This window comes from Cryptomeria japonica, chromosome 3, assembly GCF_030272615.1.
Source record: "Cryptomeria japonica chromosome 3, Sugi_1.0, whole genome shotgun sequence".
NCBI lineage: Eukaryota > Viridiplantae > Streptophyta > Pinopsida > Cupressales > Cupressaceae > Cryptomeria > Cryptomeria japonica.
The window spans coordinates 838,685,727-838,706,683 of record NC_081407.1 but is presented as its reverse complement, the minus strand read 5'-3'; the positions used below and the strand labels follow the sequence as shown (position 1 = coordinate 838,706,683).

The following is a 20,957-nucleotide window of genomic DNA, read 5'->3' as shown; positions in this document are numbered from 1 at the left end:
GTGTGTGCAAGATCCTAAAATACAAGTAAGCAAACTAGAGCAACCTAGAAAGTAAACCCTAATTGCTTGTAAATGATAATGTAAATGCTCTAAATAAAGATACAAAGTGATCTAAAGCATGAATACAAATGATATAATGAGGCTTATGCAAAGACATGAAAACAACATGAAATCATACCCAACCCCAAGGGAGGGGTACAAGCCAATCTTCAGTCGGTGATCCCCTATTGCTCTTCAATGCCTTCAAAGCCCTAAATGGATGAATGAAGTTGATGGATGCTTGATGGATGGATGTTGAATGTTGTTGAAGTCTTCAAAGATCTTCTCTTTCGCTGCATAAGAGGTCCTTGAAAACCAAAAATCTGGATCCTTTCAAATGAAGAAAGAGAGCTTTTATATATGAAACCCTAGGTCTTAATTTCAACTTTTGGCCGACCTAGAGATTGAATCTCCCGCCAATTTCTTGGGGTTAAGATTTATTTTATGATTGGATCGCGCTCCTAAAATTTCAGGAAAAATGTCTAGGACCATGTGCACGCCGGGCGCCATGGTCCTGACAACTTTTCACCAAATTTTCAGGGCCGTCGGATATGATGATTTTAGAGCGAATCCCGAAGTTACAGCAGATTTTGAGCTGTTTTGACCCCCGAAATCAAGCCCCCAAGTTCAAAATAGGACCTAATTAGGGTTTTTGATTAAATGATGTATTGGAGGAATAAAATGAAAGAGGCACACTTTAATGAAAGGGCCCGACTTTATGATGTGGGAGATGATAAAATAGAACCTTAGACCTAATTAATTTAATTAATTAAGTGCTAAAGGGGAAATGCAATGCAAAATGCAAAATGCGCCAAGGTGGGTGCTAAACTAGGTGTGAAATTGTACCACCCTAGCAAGTGCGTACAATTTACGACGCTACACCAGTCCATGCCTCCTCTAGAATACCACCATCCAAAGGGGTTGAAGGTCCTCTATTTATCAAATAGATAGCAGTATGTACAACATCTACCCAAAAATGTAAGCGCAATTCAACATGCAATCTCATGCTCCTCGCGCGTTCCATGATAGTCCTATTCATTCTCTTTGACACACCATTTTCCTATGGAGTTCCTGGAATTGTCTTCTTCTTTCGAATCCCATTTAAGAAGCAGTAATCTTCAAATGCTTTGCTGCAATACTCACCTCTATTATCCAATCTGAGACCTTCCTTCACACCTTTAGCTACTACTAATGATCCTTTAGTGACCTTCCAGAGACTATCTGAGAAGGTAACTATGCAACCTTCACTACCTAGTTGCCCTACATAAATTAAATTTCTTCTTAAGTTATGAACATGTCTTATCTCCTACAGAAACCAGTCATTTTGATTCTGCAACTTGATCTTTATCTTTCCTTTTCCAACAATTTGACAGGGCTCATCATCACCCAAATATACCTGTCCAAAATCACCTTGAACATAATCTAGAAAATATTTTCTATGGGTGTAGCATGAAATGAAGCCCCTGAATCTATTACCCAAGAATCATTAACATTATCCAAACATTAGATTAAAGCATCTTGTAAAGTATTACTTGCAATATTAGCTTCCTTATTGTCATTTTCATTTTTGTCTCCTTCTTTGTTTTTTCGAGACCAACAGTCTTTCTTTAGATGACCAGGCTTTCCGCAGTACCAGCAATCTTTCTTTCCTCTAGATTGAGAGCATCCTTTCTTTGACTTCCCTCATGACTTCTCATTCCAAGGGCCTTTTCCTCTTTCCTTTGATCTTCCTCTGTTATTCACATTCAAAACACTACTTGATGATGTTGGAGTCTCACCTGTGCTTTTCCTTCACATTTCCTCGCTTAGGATAACACCAACAATATCATCAAATACCAAGTATTTTTTTCAGAGACAGAGTTACTTATAGCCAAAACCAAGCTATTCCAGCTTTCTAGCAAAGAACATAAAATCAAGAGAGCCCTAACCTCTTCTACAAAAGTAATTTTTACCAAAGACAATTGACTGGTAATTGTATTAAATTCATTTAAGTGCTCCACTATAGACCCTCCCTCACTCATTTTCAAATTAAACAAACGCTTCATAAGAAATACCTTATTCAAAGCCGAGGGTTTCTCATACAACTTAGCTAATGTCTCCATCAAATCTATAGCCTTTTTTTCTTCTATTATATTGAAAGCTATAGACGGCGCAAGGCACAATCGAATGGATCCTAGTGCCTTTCTATCTAAAATGTCCCATTCTTCATCTGAAATTGTGGTTGCTTTCTTTGCCTTTCCTTCTAATGGCTGCCACAAATATTTTTGATACAGGTAATCCTCCATCTGCATTTTCCATAACTGATAATTCTGGCCGTTAAACTTTTCGACCTTGAATTTGGAATCCTCCATTGCTCCCACTCAAACTTGAAAGTCCTGCCAATTTATAGAAAACCTCGCTCTGATACCAATTGTTAGGGTTTCAAGCAGATCCGAAGCAAATATGAACTAACAATTATATGTAGATTTAAATACAAAAGATAAAGGAATAAAATAGGACACAGATAACACAGAGATTTAACGTGGTTCACCCAGAGTGGGTTACGTCCACCATACATAGCCATCCAATATTTCTTATTGTCCATAAAAAATAGTACATCAACATTCCAATGCCTTAGGCATCCCAGTCGCTTATAACATGCGTTTTTAGGGAAACAAACAAAGTTGGCCTTTTTAGGGTTTTATTACAATGTAGGTTTTCATCAACAAAAAAAGGGAAAAAAAAATCAGTCGGAAGCATACGTGCTGAGTGTATAGTACTTTGCTGATCAGTCGCCACATTTCAACATGTAGCGGCCTTGACTTCTTCTAAGGACTAAGGTTGGGTGATAAAAGCGTTATCCTCCTGCTTGACTTCCTCCTTAATAAACCCATCCACGTTATCCTAGAGACTGCGATCACCCCCATAAAAGCGTTATCCTCTTGCTTGACTTCCTTCTTAATAAACCCATCCAACTTATCCTAGAGACTGCGATCACCCCCAGTTGATCCAACAAGCAAGTTTTGGAAATATTGCACCGCAATTCCTTCAAAGCCTTCAGCCTTAGTACACCAAATACCATCCAAATCTTTAACAACATCAATCATATTAGCACTTCTTCTTGGTTTGACCGACAAGTGAAAATATTTGGCATTAGAATGACCGACGACAATCCACATCTCTTTAGACTTATCTCTCCAAAAAAATTCTTTTCTTTCCAACAACTCTGATATCTAACATTTAACTACTTTTCCTTCTCAAATAATTATTAAACATTCATCCTTGAATAAATTTCTTGTTTAGAGCACTCAACTCCTCATTTTTATGTTTTTCAAAAAAGATACTCTTAAATTTCTCTTATTTTCGAACCTTAATTTTTCTTTTCAAAAAATGCAAGCATTTTATGAAACAAAATTTTGGCGGACCTTGGAAAATATTGCTCTTGTCCCACCAGTTTTTAATAGTGAGAATAAAGGAATCATCCTATCACCACATAATTTGAAATTTGAAATATCCCTTCAATTTCTTTACTGAAATATCAACCTCCAACTGCATTGGAAAATAATTTAGATATAGATATGGGTAGAATTTGAGAGACAATTGCTTGAGCACTAGGCACCCATGAAGAGCCTATGAGGAAACGATCCAATCTCTTTGAAATGTTGGTAATATTATATCTGTGGTTAGTCCATGTATATTTACCATTTTTGGGAACAATATCAATGATATTATTATCCAAAACAAACCTCCTTAAGTCCTCCATAGTTCTATTGACTCTTGAAAGTCCTCCACTTCTCTCATTGAGGGGAAGAATCACATTAATATCTCCAACAACTATAATCTTGTCCCCATCCATATTACTAATTTTCTCAGACAGGTCCATCTACAACTTGGCTTTGTCTTTAGTTTTAGTAGGACCATACAAGTTGATCAAGGGGAACTCCAAATCATGAGAAATACATTTGTTACAACATAACATCTAGTGAGCATCAGAAGCAACAAACTTGACATCCACCACAAGTAGAGCTCACAGAATCCCTAAACCTCTAGACAAACCCCACACATTGCATGTCATGATTTTCATTGCCCTCCCTTGCATTTCTTTAGAAAGTCAATAACAATAATAATTCCCTTCTCCCTTTCTCTATCTTCCCTCAACTACTTTATGGTTCTCCTAACTCTTTCTGATTTGGACCTCCCCATCTATACATTAGGTGGCTGACTAAGATATCGAGGGTCTATTATATCAATTTTGTCTTCCATTCTTGCATCACCATCCGATCCTAAGTCATAATCAATTTCCATGTTAGAGACTCCTAGGGCAAATGTGAGGTTATCCTTGGTATCCCCACCAATGTCTCTAGTAGCCTCCCTGGAAGAACTCACCATTTCTTGAGGAGTAGATGATTTCCGTAAAATGGGGAACTCTTTCTATGTCTCAGAGTGTATGGCTTCTAAAGCTTCCTTATGGGAATTTTCTGAGACCTTCCCTAGGATAACTACCTTGGTAACCACTTCCATCTGCCTCTTCTTCGGAATCCATTTCTCCCGTGCTTTAACAAAAGCCTTACATTCACTCTCCAAATGGTTCATTTTGCCACAATGAGAGTAAAATCATAGGAGGAATCCTTCTAATGGCCACAATATTAATCCTTGCATATAAATATGAATCTTTCTCCACCAACTATTCATCTATCCTCAAAACAGTGCCAAGGGAATGACCGATTTTCTCCAAACTCTCCTCAACCCAATATTCAATTGGTAGGTTATACAATCTAATCCAAATGGGTCTATCATATGGTTCCAAATGCACAATATTAAAATTGGGACACCAAGGTTGCATGTAAAGAGGATTTTTGGTTATAGACAAAAGATCATATTCCATAATCTTCTCTTTCTCCCTTTTCTGCTCAAAAATTGTGATAAAGAAATCTTTTTGAATGAATTTTTATATAACTTGGGTCTTCCAATTATCTTCAACCTAGGCCTTGATCTTTCTCCTTTCTAATTTAGGATCGATGACTCAGCAAATCATCGCCAAATCCACCCAAAGGTCAAGGTCTTCATGAACCACATATGACAGATCGATAGATAAAGGATTCTCTTTAGATTATGCATATCCATTTTCTAGTGATTATTCTAAATTCTAAAGAGTGGCTATAGATGATGAGAATGCTAAATGAAGAAATATCACATATTGGGCTTAGTACATATTGTTAATGGTCAAAATCTCATTGATTTTAAATGGGTGGTCAAAGGGAAGATTGATTCTATTAGTAATGTTGATAAAAATAAGGTTAGACTAGTTGTGAAGGGATATTCCCAAGTTGATAAAATTTATTATGGATAGATTTTCTCTTTAGTTGGAAAGCTAATATACATTTGGTTGTTTAGTGAAATATATTTTCACCTTGAGATTAAGTAGATAGATGAGAAGACACATTTTCTTTGTGGTAATTTGGAGGAAAAAATTCAACTATGTTTATGATCTTTTCAATCTAGTTAATTATATATAATTGACTTGAAACAAAATTCAACTTATTGGGATATGGAATCCTTTATCAGAAATTGATAATATTACTTGAAATTCTAATTATAATATTCAAAGATAAATTTGCATTTGAATAATATGTTACCCCAATGTATTCAAGTATGGATGTAAATGCATAATTATACTATTATGACTTTGTTTACAACACTATAAGTTGATACAAAAGGTGCCTTTGATCTTCTAGTGCTAATATTTGTCTGATTGGTTTCTCTTTATCATGTGATGGGTGGATGAGGGGTTATGCTTCAATCTGTTTGTTGTGTCTGATCCAGATCCTTATGTTTATGCAAGATTGGTGAACATTGTCTCTTCTTATGAATTATTTTATCTCCTACATTTGTGGCCTCGAAAAAGGGTAGATACTCTACCTTGACTTCGATCTCGGAGGAATCTACTATGAAACAAATAAAAATAAGCAAAAATGTGCCTTCTTTAGTTCCATACGTCCTGCTCTATATATGTATTAAACAAATCTGATATTAATAGTCACGTCCCTTCATTGGGATGGTTTATTCTAAATAATCATGTCCTTCACTAAATGATATTAAATTTACTTGTCATCTCTTCTTTTAATCGCACCTTTCTATGATGCATTACCCCTAACCAATTTGGTCGACCAACATGTTAATGTGGCTACGTATTTGTCCTTGTGTCATCCTTATAAATTCGACCATGAGAACTTCCTTCTAATCACAATATTTTCTTTGTAATAAAATAGTTGTTGCTAGACATACTTTGTGTGAAAATTCGACTACAGCTACTAATTATTAATCCCCTATCTTATATGGATTAGTTTACTGTCAAAAATGAATTCACAACATATATTGAAAAATAACACAACTACAACTTCACAAATAAAATCACAGAAAGAAAATATACAACACAATGAACATGATTTTTTTGGACAAATTGTCCCTGTAAAAACCCCAAAGGGAAAATCGGTACTGTAGGTGAGGAATTTTATTAAACTTCTACAAATAAAGAGATACATAAACAAATTTTCTCTTAATGGCATAAATCTGGCGCTATTCTCCTCCAAAAATTCTTCTACTAATTTCTCTTGCTGAAATTCCACTCGTATTGTCTCCAACGCTATCACTGCATCCTTGCTATTACTACAAAACTATTTGCTAAGATTGCAAATTTATTTGCTATCACTGCAAATTCTTCTCAAGTGTGTTCTCCAAATGCCCATTGATCCCCTTTTATACTAGTCTCATTGAAAAACCAATGGGCATGATTTAATTTCAACCAATGGCTATGGTTAATTAGACTATAACAAGCCATAACTAATTGGTTGATAGATGTCTCTAAAGGAAACAATTAATTAATTAAATAATTGTCTACAATCTAAGAACATTTCGAGAAAAATAATTAAATACTAATTCTTGAGAATGGAGATGACAGTTGTTCGAGCTACTCGAACTAACACTCCCTTTGAAGAACAAGTAGGAGGATTCATTTGGAAAGTGGATACCTTAGAAGCTATTGGAACAAGTAAGCTAAGTACCTCGCCGAACTATGTGAATGAATTGACTAAAGCCATCAATGATGTAGAGGCTATCATTGGAGTACATGGCTCTCAATTTAATGCCATGGATGCTAGATTCAATGATATGGAGAAGCATGATCTCAATCATGAGAACACCTTGAAGAAAATTGGAGAACAAAGCGAAAAAATTCCTAAAGCCTCTGCCAATAGCTTCAGTGTGATGATCAACAAACTAGAACAAATCCATTAGGAAAAGAACACTATTGATAATATCAAGGATAAGGTTCTTAGTCTTCAAGGGGGGATTACTAGTTATGGAAAAAGAACTCAAGCTAGTACTAGGAAGATGAGGCAACATGCTAAGGAGGTGGACCTGAAGAGTTGTGCTGCCTCTATGGTCTAGCTAGAGAAAGAAGTTGCGAAGCTTATCGTAAACCTTTCTTAAGGTCTATTTCTCATGGCGGACCCTTAATTTTCTCTGTGTTGTCCCTTTGCCTCTTTTCGCTTCTTGCTGACTTTTTGTCTTTGCCAGCTGTCTCTTTTTTGTGTTTTGCTCTATCTAGCTGATCCTTCATGTACTATATTTTGATTATCTTTCTGTAAAACGGGTTTTGGGGCCCCTTCAAAACCTTCTTTTCAATTAATCAAAAATACCCACTCTTAGAGAGGAAGGTGGTTTGCATGACCTTTGTCAAGATGTCTGCTACTTGCTGATCTATAGATTTATACTATATTTGAACAATCCCTCGATGTATGCTATCCTTGATGAAGTGATACCTAATGTCTATGTGCTTAGATCTATCATGAAACACATGATTCTCAGCTAATCTAATACAACTCTGATTGTCATAGTGTATCAAATTAGTCTCAACCCTCTGACCAAACAAGGTTACTAGCAACTTCCGAAGCCATATCACCTCACACATTGCCATGCTAGATGCTATGTATTATGCCTCTACACAACTCATAGAAACAAAATTTTGTTTCCTTCTATACCAAGAGACAACTCTTGATCCCAAGCTAAAGCAGCACCCTAAAGTTCTTTTCTTGTCCGTTGTACTACCATCCCAATCTGTGTTGGTATAGCCTATCATCCTGATACCATCACCTCAATCATATCTAATCCCATACTTGATTGTACCACACAAATACCACAGCACATGCTTTGATGCTATCCACTGCACTCTTTTTGGCTCAACCATGAACTGACTAAGAGTGTTTACTGTAAAGGATATATCTAGCCTGGCGTTGGCCAAATACATGAGAGATCCAATCAACTACTTATATAAGGTGGGGTCTACATCCTTCTCCTTGGATGAGTCTACCTTCTATTCATAATCATAGGTGTAGACATGGCTCTACAATTCTCCATCCCGAAACTCCTCAAGATTTGAATGCAATATTTCTCTTGCCCAATGAAAATCTCTCCAACTGTCTACCATACCTCCATGCCTAGAAAGTAGTGCATAATCCCCGAATCCTTCATCTCGAACTCTACCACAAGTTCTCTTTTGCACCCCTCTATGAGTCCCAGTGAACTTGTTAGAAACAAGTCATACACATATAGAAAATGAATGAGAACCTCACCCCCAAACACCAAGTAGTAGAGGTTAGCATTTGCCTCACTCTTCATAAAGCCCATTCCCTGCAAGTATCTATCAGTGTGCTCATAACACACTCTGGGAGCCTCCTTGAGTCCATACAAGGATCTCTTCAATATGCACACATGGGATTCACTATTGGATGCTACAAAGCCCTCTGGTTGTTCTATGTATACTTGTTGTTTCAATTCATCATTAATCAATATCATCTTGACATCCATTTGATGGAGCTGCCATACCATGTGTGCTACAAGTGAGATTACGACTCGTATAGAAGTATACCTGGCCGGTAGAGCGAATGTCTCCTCATAATCTATTCCCTCCTTCTAAGAGAACCGCTTGGCCACAAACCTTGCCTTGTATTTCTTGATTCTACCATCAGCATTGTGTTTGATATTACAGATCTAGCATGATCCAATCAGTTCCCTATCTATTGTTCTAGGCACAACCTCCCACACATCATTTTGTACTATTGACGTATATTCCTCAACCAATCACTTGTAGCATGATGAAGTTGATCCTTGCTTGTCATTGTGATATTACTAATAATTACTAGACTTAAATGGTCAACTTAGTTAGTCGTGAAGACATGGATGAAGGTTATCCTTTATATGAGTCTTTAATTAGGATTGTGTTTTTATATCTTGTTTGGTATTCTAAGATATCTTCATTTGTAAAGATAGTACAAGGATATTTCTTACAACATGACTATTTGCTATATATTAAAACTACTTCATGCAGACTAGTATGTATCCCTTATTTTACTTTTTTTTCTCTATACAATCATTGTTTCTAATACTAACTAACTTGAAGGTATCCTAGGCCTGCCACACCTAGACTATAAATGGCTCTTTTTTCTTGCTTGGGTTTAGGGATTGGATGGGGAGATTATAGTTATAGATATGATAAATAAATTGAAGCAAATCCAAACAACTATGAAGATAACTGATGAACAACCTAAAACGCATTGAAGATGAGATGACAATAATGATGAATCTATGATAAACAAGGAATAGAATACCCTCAAACATGTCCTCAATATTTGTAGTGTGTGATGTAACAAATAACTCTATAATATCTGGTAGGTACTCAACCCACAATGATGAAATTGGAAGGGAATTATCATTCTATTAAATTGAGTTGATCTCTGAAGAAGCAAGAGGCGATGGATGAGGAGGCTCAACACAAGTTTGAGGAACTAAGGAGGATGTGTGAAGAACACATAGGTTCAAGTGACCAAACCTCTCTCACATAGTTGATCCGCTTCACATGACTGAGAGTGAGGACCATTCGATCTAGAAATGCAATCTCCTAAGGAGAAAAATGAGAGAGTTCATATAAGTGAGATGCATGATCAACATTGCCAAGTTAAATAAGCTCTCTACTATGTAGATCTCCAATGAGCACTAAATTTGGGGTGGAATCTATTGTGTTGCTTATCCCATTGTGAGTAGATTGGTATATGGAAAGGATGTTGCAAGATAATGAAGGGACAAAAAGGACATCATTGAGTGTCCCATCATCAACCTCTATAGACCCTCTCCTAGTAATACTCATGTAAGTGTTATTACCCATCCAAATGTGTGGTAAAGTATAATTCTTAAAAGAAGAGAACATACCAAGGATGATACCATATGATGAGAGGATCCTAAACAAATAAGAAACCTACTAGACTGAAGATGTGTCGATGCAAAGAGAGCATGACCTTTCTTCTTGTCTTCACCATATGCCATAGAAGTTGAGCCAAAATGTGCAAATCCAAAAATGGTAGAAGAGGATGAACCAGTTGATGGTGGCTGAATATTGTTCTTTGTAGAAGATGATTCAAACCATATATCTTCTTTCCATAACAACAATGCTTATTATCTTTGAGGAGAAAGAAGAATCTGATGAATCCTGTACAGATTTTGTAGTTGGCTGATTAGACTAAAAATATTTGTGCTTCTCTTTATTCTTCCATTTCATTGTAGATGAATGCACAACCAAAGACTAAGATATAGAAACAAAAATAAAATCAAGCTAAGTCATCTTAGCTTATTCTCTTGTCACAGGTTAACAAAAAACCTTAAAACAACCTGGATGAGTGAAGGCTACACCCAAAGCATCTGTGGTGGAATAAAATGTAGAATTGAAAACCTAGAAGGGTTCTCAAAGCTTATACATAATTAGAAGGATATACTCTTTGTTAATCTTTTTCTTCCCATAACATTGTTAAAGTGATTTGATGGATTTGAATTTCTCCAAGTAATTTTCTTAATGGAGGATTAGGAATTAGGTATCAAAGATGTCAAAAGTGACTCAAGTTTAAGTGCATGGAACTCATTAATACCCCAAAAATCTCTTCAAATTTTACCCACATAATCTAAGGAGTGTTTCATTGAATTAAGATGAAATAGGAAACCATCTAAAACATGAAATTCAATCAAACCCATAGTTGTATGAATCAGTTTCCTATATTGTAATCTCTCAAATACTTAGGTAATATCTATTTGATTCTCATCCAAACAAGGCCATAGAACCATACACTAAAGTAGTTTGGACATACCAACTTTCCAGTTATGATAATTTTGGAGTGTAAGTTTCTCCACTGGAATGTGGTTTTCAAATTAGGTAAGGGTTAGGGTAGTATGAGGATTTGAAAGATGAAATACTACCCCTTGAAAAGAAAAATCAACCATTTTGCAACTTTTAAAGTTGTTAACTAAAAAAATCAATAAATAAATGTAAATGAGCTCTTTAAAAAATTGATGCAAAATCTAGAAAAACAAGTGATAGATTTGTGTAGAGCATAGGACTAGCTTTTCAACACCCACTTGTTTGTGAAAAATAGATTTTAGATGAGAAAGATATGACCTTGGAAGAAAAAAATGAAGATTTGACTTCAAAGTCTCTTAGCAAAAAAGGATAGTAAAATCTAGAAAAAAGTGTAGAACCACTGGATTAGGGTAGATACCAACTTTCCAATCATATCTTGTTAATAGAAACCATCCCCCTCTTCAGAATCCTCTGCATCTCTTGAAACCCTAGCTCCTCCAGTATTAATAAATATAATACTGTTCTTGTTACACAAAAATCACCATTTCATTCTTGAATCCAATGTTGCTGTTACACAAAAATCATCATTTCATTCTTGAATCCAAGTTGAAAAATACAAAGATGGAGTTCTTCATTATTATTAATTATATATTTAATAATTATATTTTGAAACATTATATTATTTTTTTGTTTATAATTTATTTAAAAATTATAGAAATATTTTATATAGTAAAATTATTATTTAAAAAATAAAAAATAAAACATAAAAATAAAATAATATTTCCTTTTTTCATTTATATAATTATTACATCATTTATTGTTTTTGATTAAGGGAAAACATCTTTCAATAACATAAACAATTATTTAAAAATAGAAATGATCCATTTTCTTCCAAAAAATATATTTTTTCCTTATCTATTGTGCATATTCATTGGATCATTTATTTGCCATTCTCCTTTAAAATACAATAATTTTTCTCTTAGATACATAATCATTAGCTCATTTATTTACCACCACCATAAGTTTGTTACAACATTATAGAAAGAGTTCTTTAAAAATGGAATTTATGTTTTTTATTTAAAAGAAAATTAAAAAAAATAAAATATTTCTCATCCTTGTCTTATATAACCATTAGATCATGTGAGATTAGTTTAGTGAAAAATTATAGAAACACCTTATTGAAAATCCAAAATTTGGATTATTTTCTAAAATAAAATTAAAAGTAAATAAATAATATTTTCGTTACCTAGCTTATATAACCATGAGATCACTTATTTACCATGGGTATAATTTGAGTGGAAAATTATAGAAAAAAGTTTACATTCCTCATATATAATCATCATATCACTTGTTTATCATACCACATAAATTTAGTGGAGAACTACATAAACAACTTCTATATTTCCCTTACTTATCGTGTATAATCATAGATCACTTATTTACTGCGGGACAAAAGTTTACTGAAAAACTATAGAAACAATTCTTTGGAAATCTAAATTACCCTTTTTCATTTATAATAATACAAAAATAATAAAATAATATTTCTCTAATCTATCCTAATAACGGTTAGATGAGAGGTGAAGTTTATTGGAACATTATAGAAACAACTCTTTGGAAATTGAAATTATGGATTCAATTAACTATTGAATGGATTAGGTCACCGACTTTGAAAATTTCCATTTATCCATTCACCTATTTAATTTGTTCCATAGATCCATTTTCTCCAATCTCTCCTCCTCTTTTGTAATCCCTTCACTTGTTTGAGTGGTCTAGAAGGTGCAATCTTGTGAGCTAAGATCAGAGAGCAAGTTCAGAAATTTTGTGTTGCAGGGTTGCGATAGTGAAAAAAGATTTAAATGGATCAAGGCAAGTCTATGGGTAAGTGAATGAGCCTTTCAGTTTTGAAATCAATTTTTTCCCATTTTTGACATTACAATCACCGTCTTTTTATCTTTTTGTGTTTTCCCTCTATACTTCTTTCTACTATAGTGCCTAAATGGGTTTGTTCCTGGAATGTAGTGGAGAGCACAAGCAATGGACACCTGCCCAAAAGATGGAAGCCAAATTTAGAACAAAGGCGGATATTAGAGTCCATATTTGCTACTGGAACCAAAAACACAAGAAGGGAACGGATAGCTCAGATTACTGCTGTGCTACAACAATATGGCAGAGTGGAACAAAGAAATGTTTTCTATTGGTTTCAAAATGCAAATAATCGAAACAAGCTTTGTAGTATGTGTTTTTTTAAAATTACTTGGGCAATATTTACAGACTATTATAAAAGAAAGTAATGGCTTTACACGTTATCTCAAATGTAATCTGTTTAGTTTTTTTTCTCCTTTTCTATACAATCCTAATGAGAGGCATATATTTTGCAGTTTCCAAACGTACTCCAATCTATGGTACTACTAAATCATCTCTATTCGGACCAAAGAAAGCTAGCGAAATATTTTTGAAGGTAAGGATTATAATTCCTTGTTCCGATACATTTAAGAGTTTGTAGAAAAAATCATTGCATTATAAAATTTCATATATGTTAACTCACGTTCATGCGTATGCAGGAAGAAGAAGCGAGTGGACGGTTTCAGAGGAATTCACCAACAGATGTTTCCGAATTAGCAACTTTGCAATTATTTCCTTTACATCCTGATAAAGGAGGAAGTACTTATCAGCCGAAGAAACTTTATGAGATTTTTGGCAACTGATTTTTGGGTTTTTAAGAGTGGAGAAAATGTATTTGTATCTGCGACATTAGCTTTTGTGAATGTCTAACACTGGCTAATCTTTATTGACAGTTGATTAATTTATAAGGGTTTTCAAGATTAGCTTTTGCGACAATCTTTGCATAGCTGAAAATTGCCGTTGATCTCAATGAATAATTTTGTTTTACTAATATTTTTCATTCCTATTTATGGTTTGAAAAACATGCAGCAAATTCTTCAATGCTTAGATAAATACATTATTCATATAGTGAACAATGGCTTTTTGGATCTATTAGATGTAATCAATATACCGAAGAGTCGGTGTCTTTTGAAAGGGATTGTTTCATTTTTCTACTTTCATTCGTGTCTAACTATAACTAAAATTCCTTTTAGCATTCTTGAAAACTTCCATAACCAACCATGAAGAAATACAGTGAGATTATGTAACATAATCTTAGCATAAAGAAAGGAATACCCAAATTTTAAGGTGTTGTTATGGAAGCATGGAGAAATACAGTGAGAGTATGGAAGAAGAGGCTTTCTGCAGCACGTTTCTGGTAGATTATGGAAGCATTCCAATTCTAACATTAAGGGGATTTTATTTAGGTTAAAACTCTTTGTACTGCTGTGATTCAATGGAAACCTTAGTAAATGAAAGGGGGCAAACAACAAGATGGTAGCTTTTAATGTCAAAAGCGGTGACAGATTACATAACGTTTCACTGTGAGTATTGGGAAGGGCCGAGAGGCATCTGGTAGAGAATGGAAGAAGGTTTTTATTGCACATAATGAACATCCTTTTTTCCTCTATTTCCAATACTAGGTTCATGCACGAGCATCCTTTTTCTCCCATTCCCGAGTAAAGTGTGTTACGCGTGGTGGATTTTGTTTAGGTCAAAGATGGCAGCTTTTGAAGGCGGCGAATAGAGCAGCTTTTGGAGAGTGTTGATAAGCTTGTGTACTCAATTGAGATTGTAGAGCATGACAAATGGTTCGTAGTTTCTGGTTTGATCCATACCTACCATTGAGAAATACAGTAACATGTAAAAAAAAGGAAACATCTAAATTTTTAGGTGGTGTAATTGTAAAGATTAGAAAGAGCAGAGAAAACAATAACAGAAACAGAAAAGCAATAACTTCTATTAATCAACTTCAATACATGGGCTGCACACAGCCATTATATAATCATATTCAGATATGAAATGAACAGTTGGGAGAACGCGAAGGGTCATGTGACTGTTGGACTTCACATTCCCAACAATCTCCCCCATGAAGGCCAACTGGTACAGCCATGCACTAGCATCCCTGCTTCCATTTTTGAAATTCACATTAAAACCAGCCTGCCTGATTCCATACCCACCATTGAGAAATACAGTAACATATAAAAAAAGGAAACACCTAAATTTTTAGGTGGCATAATAGTGAAACATTTGGTAGAGTATGGAAGAAGGCTTCGGTTGCATGTTTCTAGGTTGCTGCGTAATAGAGCATTCTTTTTTTTCTATTTCCAATACTAGGTTGATCCTTTTTTCGCCCATTCCCGAGTGTGTCAGGCGTGGTAGATGTAATTTAGGTCAAAGATCTGTACATTGCTAAAAATCTAATGAAAACGTTAGTAAATGAAACGGGACAAACAATATTAAGATTGTAGCTTTTGGAGGCGGTGACAGATTGCAACAGAGCGTGACTGGTGGCTACTTTTTCAGATTTTAATATTTTTAGTATTGTACTTTAACTGGGACATAAGATTGAGAGTCGATAAGATTGAGCCAATTGAGATTTTTTATTGTTACATTTGATTATTTTCATAATTTGCATTGCCAATAGGTTATATAAGATCATCTTATTAAAGGAATAATAAGAGTAAATATAATTAAATAATTATCAGGTACAGAAGATTAAAGAATAAGTTATATAAGGTATATAGTATTTGTTTATTTCTTTTTAAGAGTAGTTTTAACTATTGTAAAAATGTTATATAGCTTCAATTTTGTAATTATTAATTGCTTTGTTCAATGTAAAATATCATTCTTTAAGTTTCTGTTACAAGACAAAGAAGAAAATTAATTTGATTAAGACATTGCAATGTTTCATCAAAAGGCTCATAATTTCAGTAGCAAGTGTGTTTTTTAGAATCTTAATACTTATTTTAATTAATTAATTGCTGAAATAATCATTTAACATTAATATTATAATATTAAATATTATTAAATACATGTTATAATAATATTATGAATATTACTCATAATTATTATTTAATATTAGACATTGAACATATTTAATAATAAATATATTTAATAATATAAAATTATAATATATATATATATATATATATATATATATATATATATATATATATATATTTGTTAACATCTATCTAAGGAGGTAGTACCCATATATTGATTCAAAAAGAAAAATTGCATAGTATACTGGAAGAGCTATACTCTAGCCAAAGCTCCTTACTTTCTTGCATGAACTCCTCAAACTTGTCCAGATTATTCTCCTTCCTCACTGCAGACTTGAAAATTGACCATGCTTTCTTCATTTTAGTGTTTTTGCCTTCTATTGGAAAATAAAAAAAACCAACCATAATACCCTAGTTTGGGACAACTTTGAGAGCATTCATAGCAATTTTAACTCCTTCGACATTCTCCTCCCGAACCATTTTGTGAACAATCCCAAAGGCACTCAGCAAACAAATTCTCCATACTTCCAATCCCCACCACAACCGTAAATTTTGTAGATGTAAAGAAAGTTGAACAAGGTGCAATATATTAAGCCCAGGAGATATAACACCATATCCCAAGAAAACATGAGAATATGTCTCTCTGAAAAGAATCCATCCAATATAACATTTCCCTACCCAACACATCTTGCAAATCCACCTCCATCTGTAACTCATCCAAGCCCTTAATTATTCTTTTGTGGCATAGTCAATCCCAATGACTGTCCAAATGATCATTCGAGTAGAATCAAGACACTAAAGCTAAAGCCATAGTAAAGAGCCAATGCCAAATAACTTCAAGCAATGCCCACCTGTGAAAGACTAGATTCCTAATAGGAATCCATCATGATGATGTCCCTTAGCTTCTTCTGTAGAGTTTTCTCATCCACTATTTCATCTGGAGTGCAACTTCTTACTCCCTTGTTGTCAAGCCAATCTTCCACCCAGTTCCCCTCACGAAAAATGTGAGATATAGAGAAATCTAAGAATTCCTTCAATTTTTTTGTAATTCCAAACAACCATTGCCCAAGCCTTTAATTAGAAATGATAGATTTCAGTACGGTGTTTGCCACTATTTGAGAGTCCCCTTCGACCTCTATTTTGGAAAGGCCCTTCTCTCGACATAGTTCCAATCCTCTATCATAAGCCTTCATTTCAACTTTGTTATTGGTGGCAGTACCCATAAAGCTATGCAAAAGACACCAAATTACCAGAATCATCTTGGATAATGGCCCCAAACCTCCCCTCCCTAGGGTTTCCTTTGTTGGCTTTGTCAAAATTCAATTTGAAAAAGTCCTTCCTAGGAGCCTTCCATTTTATACCCTTCCTTGATAAATTACTATAAACAATCTTGACCTCCCTAGAGTTCAAAAGTTGCCACTTGTCCTCTATACATTTATCCCGTTTTGTAACCATTTTCACTTTCCTAAAAGGAAGTTTTTCGTTGACCACTTCTACAATAAACACCTTAATCCTACTGATGATAATCTCTATAGGAAAACATTCTTCTTGAAATATGCTAGGCAACAATCAAAGACCCAACTATCCAAATGTCCCCCCATTTTGAATTAACCCTGTCTACTGGCCAGGCATTCAGGAAATCAAAAAATTTATCACTCTGTGCTGCCTGCCACTCTATCATTTCCATGAACCAAACCTAGCAACCTACCGTAAATGGACACCAAAGAAGCAAATGATTGGAATTCTCTTTGTTTTGTCTGCACATGGGCCATATATTGGGACCTTTGATGCAAATTGTTTTAAGTCTATCACACATTAGAATCCTACCATGGAGAGTGATCAATAAAAAGGCTCCTTTCCTTGGAAGAAATATCTTATCACAACAAATCCTTTCCGACCAACAAAGCCCCCTGCATCTCCTCCTCTGAACCAAATATCCCAGACTCACCTTGTAATCTCCACTTTTGGCCATACACTAAATAACTTCATCTTTTTCCCCTATTAAACCAACCCTCTAATTGACAAGAATCTCTGAATGTTTATGACTATTTTCCTCACTAATACCTTCTTAAATTGATCTCCAAGAAAATTGATTGGGCCCATCCCTAGAAGAAATGATATAATTTGATAGAAATGGACCCATTTTGAGCTCAATACAATCTATCCACTCATTGTCTTCAAAAGCTCTGTCAATAGTTTCCTCCTCATTCGAAGAGTCTCTCTAGAAATTAGGCTTCCTAACATTGCCAATCTTCCATGTAATATGCTCTGTTATGATCCTTCTGCTTTCCCATAGAAATCTCCATGTTTATGAGCCATTACAAAAATTAGCCATAGTAAATATCCTTTCAGGATCATTCAAGTGCAATTATTTTTTCCTCATAGTTTTACACGAAACTTGATTTGGGGATTTTTATAATTTCCATACCAACTTAGTACCAAGTGCTAAGTTTTGGAGATTCATTTTCCTCAAACTAGCTCTTCCTTCCTCCTTAGGCAGTCATCCAATTGATGAGAAAAACCCTCCTTTCTTCCTTCGAGCCCTCCCAAAGGAAATTTTAGAGAAAACTATCCAGCATAGCAATTGAACTCGTAGATAATCTAAAACATGACATTACAAAAATGGACATGACAGAAAGGACCGATTTGATCATCAAGATCCTCTCAGCCTGTGACAACCACTTGTTTCTATAGGACATTCCTTTAGATTGATAATTATTGATAAAATCCTCCAAAAGAGAAGCTTTATTCCTTCCAAAAAATAGAGGATATTTGAGATACTTTGTAGGGAATATAGCGATCTAGAACTCCAAAATACTCGCAATTCTCTTTTGACTCCACTTGCATGTATTGATAAAGAACACTTGTGATTTATATTTTTTCATACTTTGGTTTGAGGCTGCTAAATATTCTTCCAGGACCAATTTCATCGTTGTCACTTGCCTCACCGAAGCTTCATAAAACAACATTGTGTTGTCTACAAATTGGGAATGAGTAACCAGATCAAGATGTTTATGCATGTTAATGCCCTGCCACCAACTCAAACTACAATTGAATTTGATATTTCTACCGAGAACCTGGGCCATTACCACAAATAGTGAAGGGGATAATGGGTCTCCTTTCCTCAGCACATTCTTGGCATAAAAAAAAAGATTGATCGAGCCGTTAACCAAAACATATATCTTAGAAGAGGAGATGCAAGAATAGATATAGTCCAACCATCCCTTGTCAAAACCATATCTTCAACACCAGAATAAAAAATTCCCAATTGACCTGATTGTACGACTTGGTAATATCCAACTTAACAATGATGCCCTTTGTATTCTCCAAATTCATGAAATGAATAGTCTCTAAAACTAGAATGATGTTGTCTATAATCTCCCTTTATAGAGTAAAATAATTATGTTCTTCTCAGACAAGCCTATAAAGAATTTTATTCAGCCTCTTCGCCATCACTTTGGAAATTTTTTTACAAATAGAGTTACAGAGAGATTGGCTTATAGTTAGCCATTGTCTCATAGTTTTGTTTCTTTAGAATGAGAGATGACAGTATTATTAATCTCTTTTATGAACTTCTTTTTTCTCCTAAAGTCTTCTACCAAAACAAGAATATCATAACCCATATTGTCCTAGCATTTATGAAATAGTTCCATCGTGATGCCATCTGACCCTGGGGCCTTGTTCAGGTGCAACATAAATGTAGCAGCCTTGACTTCTTCTAAGGAATAAGGTTGGGTGATAAAAGCATTATCCTCTTGCTTGACTTCCTCCTTAATAAACCCGTCTACCTTATCTTAGAGACTGTGATCACCCCCAGTTGATGCTCCAAGCAATTTTAGGAAATGTTACACCGCATTTCTTTCAGTGCCTTCAACCTTAGTACACCAGATACCATCCAAATATTTAACAACATCAATCATATTAGAACCTCTTCTTGCTTTGATATCTAGCATTTAACTACTTTTCCCTCTCTAATCTTCATTAAACATTCATCCTTGAATAAGTTTCTTCTTTAGAGCACTCAACTCCTCATTTGTAAGTTTTTCAAAAAGATACTCTTAAATTTCTCTAATTTTCAAACCTTAATTTTTCTTTTCAAAAAATGCAAGCGTTTTATGAAATAGAAGTTGGGAGTACCTTTTAAAATATTGCTCTCATCCCACCAGTTTTTAATAGTGACAATAAAAGAATCATCTTGCAACCACATGCTCCGAAATTTGAAATATCCCTTAAATTTCTTTACAGAAATATCAAACTCGAATTGCATTGAAAAATGATTAGAAATAGATATGGGTAGAATTCGAGAGACAATTTCTTGAGAATCAAGCACCCATGAAGAGCCTACCTGAAAATGATCCAATCTCTTTGAAATGTTGGTAATATTAAATCTTTGGTTAGTCCATGTATATTTACCATTTTTGGGAATAATATCAATGATATTGTTATGCAAAACAAACCTCCTGAAGTCCTCCATAGTTCTGTTGACTCTTGAAATTCCTCCACTTTTCTCATTGTGGGGAAGGATCACAATAAAATCCCCAACAACTATAATCTTGTCCCCATCAATATTACTAATTTTCTTAGACAGGTCCATCTACAACTTGGCTTTGTCTTCAGTTTTAGTAGGACCATACAAGTTGATCAAGGTGAACTTCAAATCATGAGAAATACATTTGATGCAACATAAAATCTAGTGAGAATAATAAGCAACAAAATTGACATCCACCACAAGTGGATCTCACATAATCCCTAAACCTCCAGACAAACCTCTAGGCTCTTGAAAAAAACCTTCCCACTTACTGCAATATTTTAAAAAATTACAGCCTTCTCTACATCGAGCTTGGTTTCTTGAAATAAAATAACATCATTAGAAG

At 34.6% G+C, this 20,957-nt stretch overlaps 1 protein-coding gene across 1 annotated transcript; it reads left to right on the top strand.

Annotated features, from left to right (window-relative positions):
• The first annotated feature begins 12,939 nt into the window (after positions 1-12,939).
• On the top strand, positions 12,940-14,002 carry LOC131874532 (WUSCHEL-related homeobox 8-like). Its single transcript, XM_059217962.1, has 4 exons — positions 12,940-13,075; positions 13,217-13,429; positions 13,576-13,655; positions 13,759-14,002. The coding sequence occupies exons 1-4, from the start codon at positions 13,054-13,056 to the stop codon at positions 13,900-13,902; spliced, it is 459 nt and encodes a 152-aa protein (XP_059073945.1). The 5' UTR covers positions 12,940-13,053; the 3' UTR covers positions 13,903-14,002.
• Positions 14,003-20,957: the final 6,955 nt, after the last annotated feature.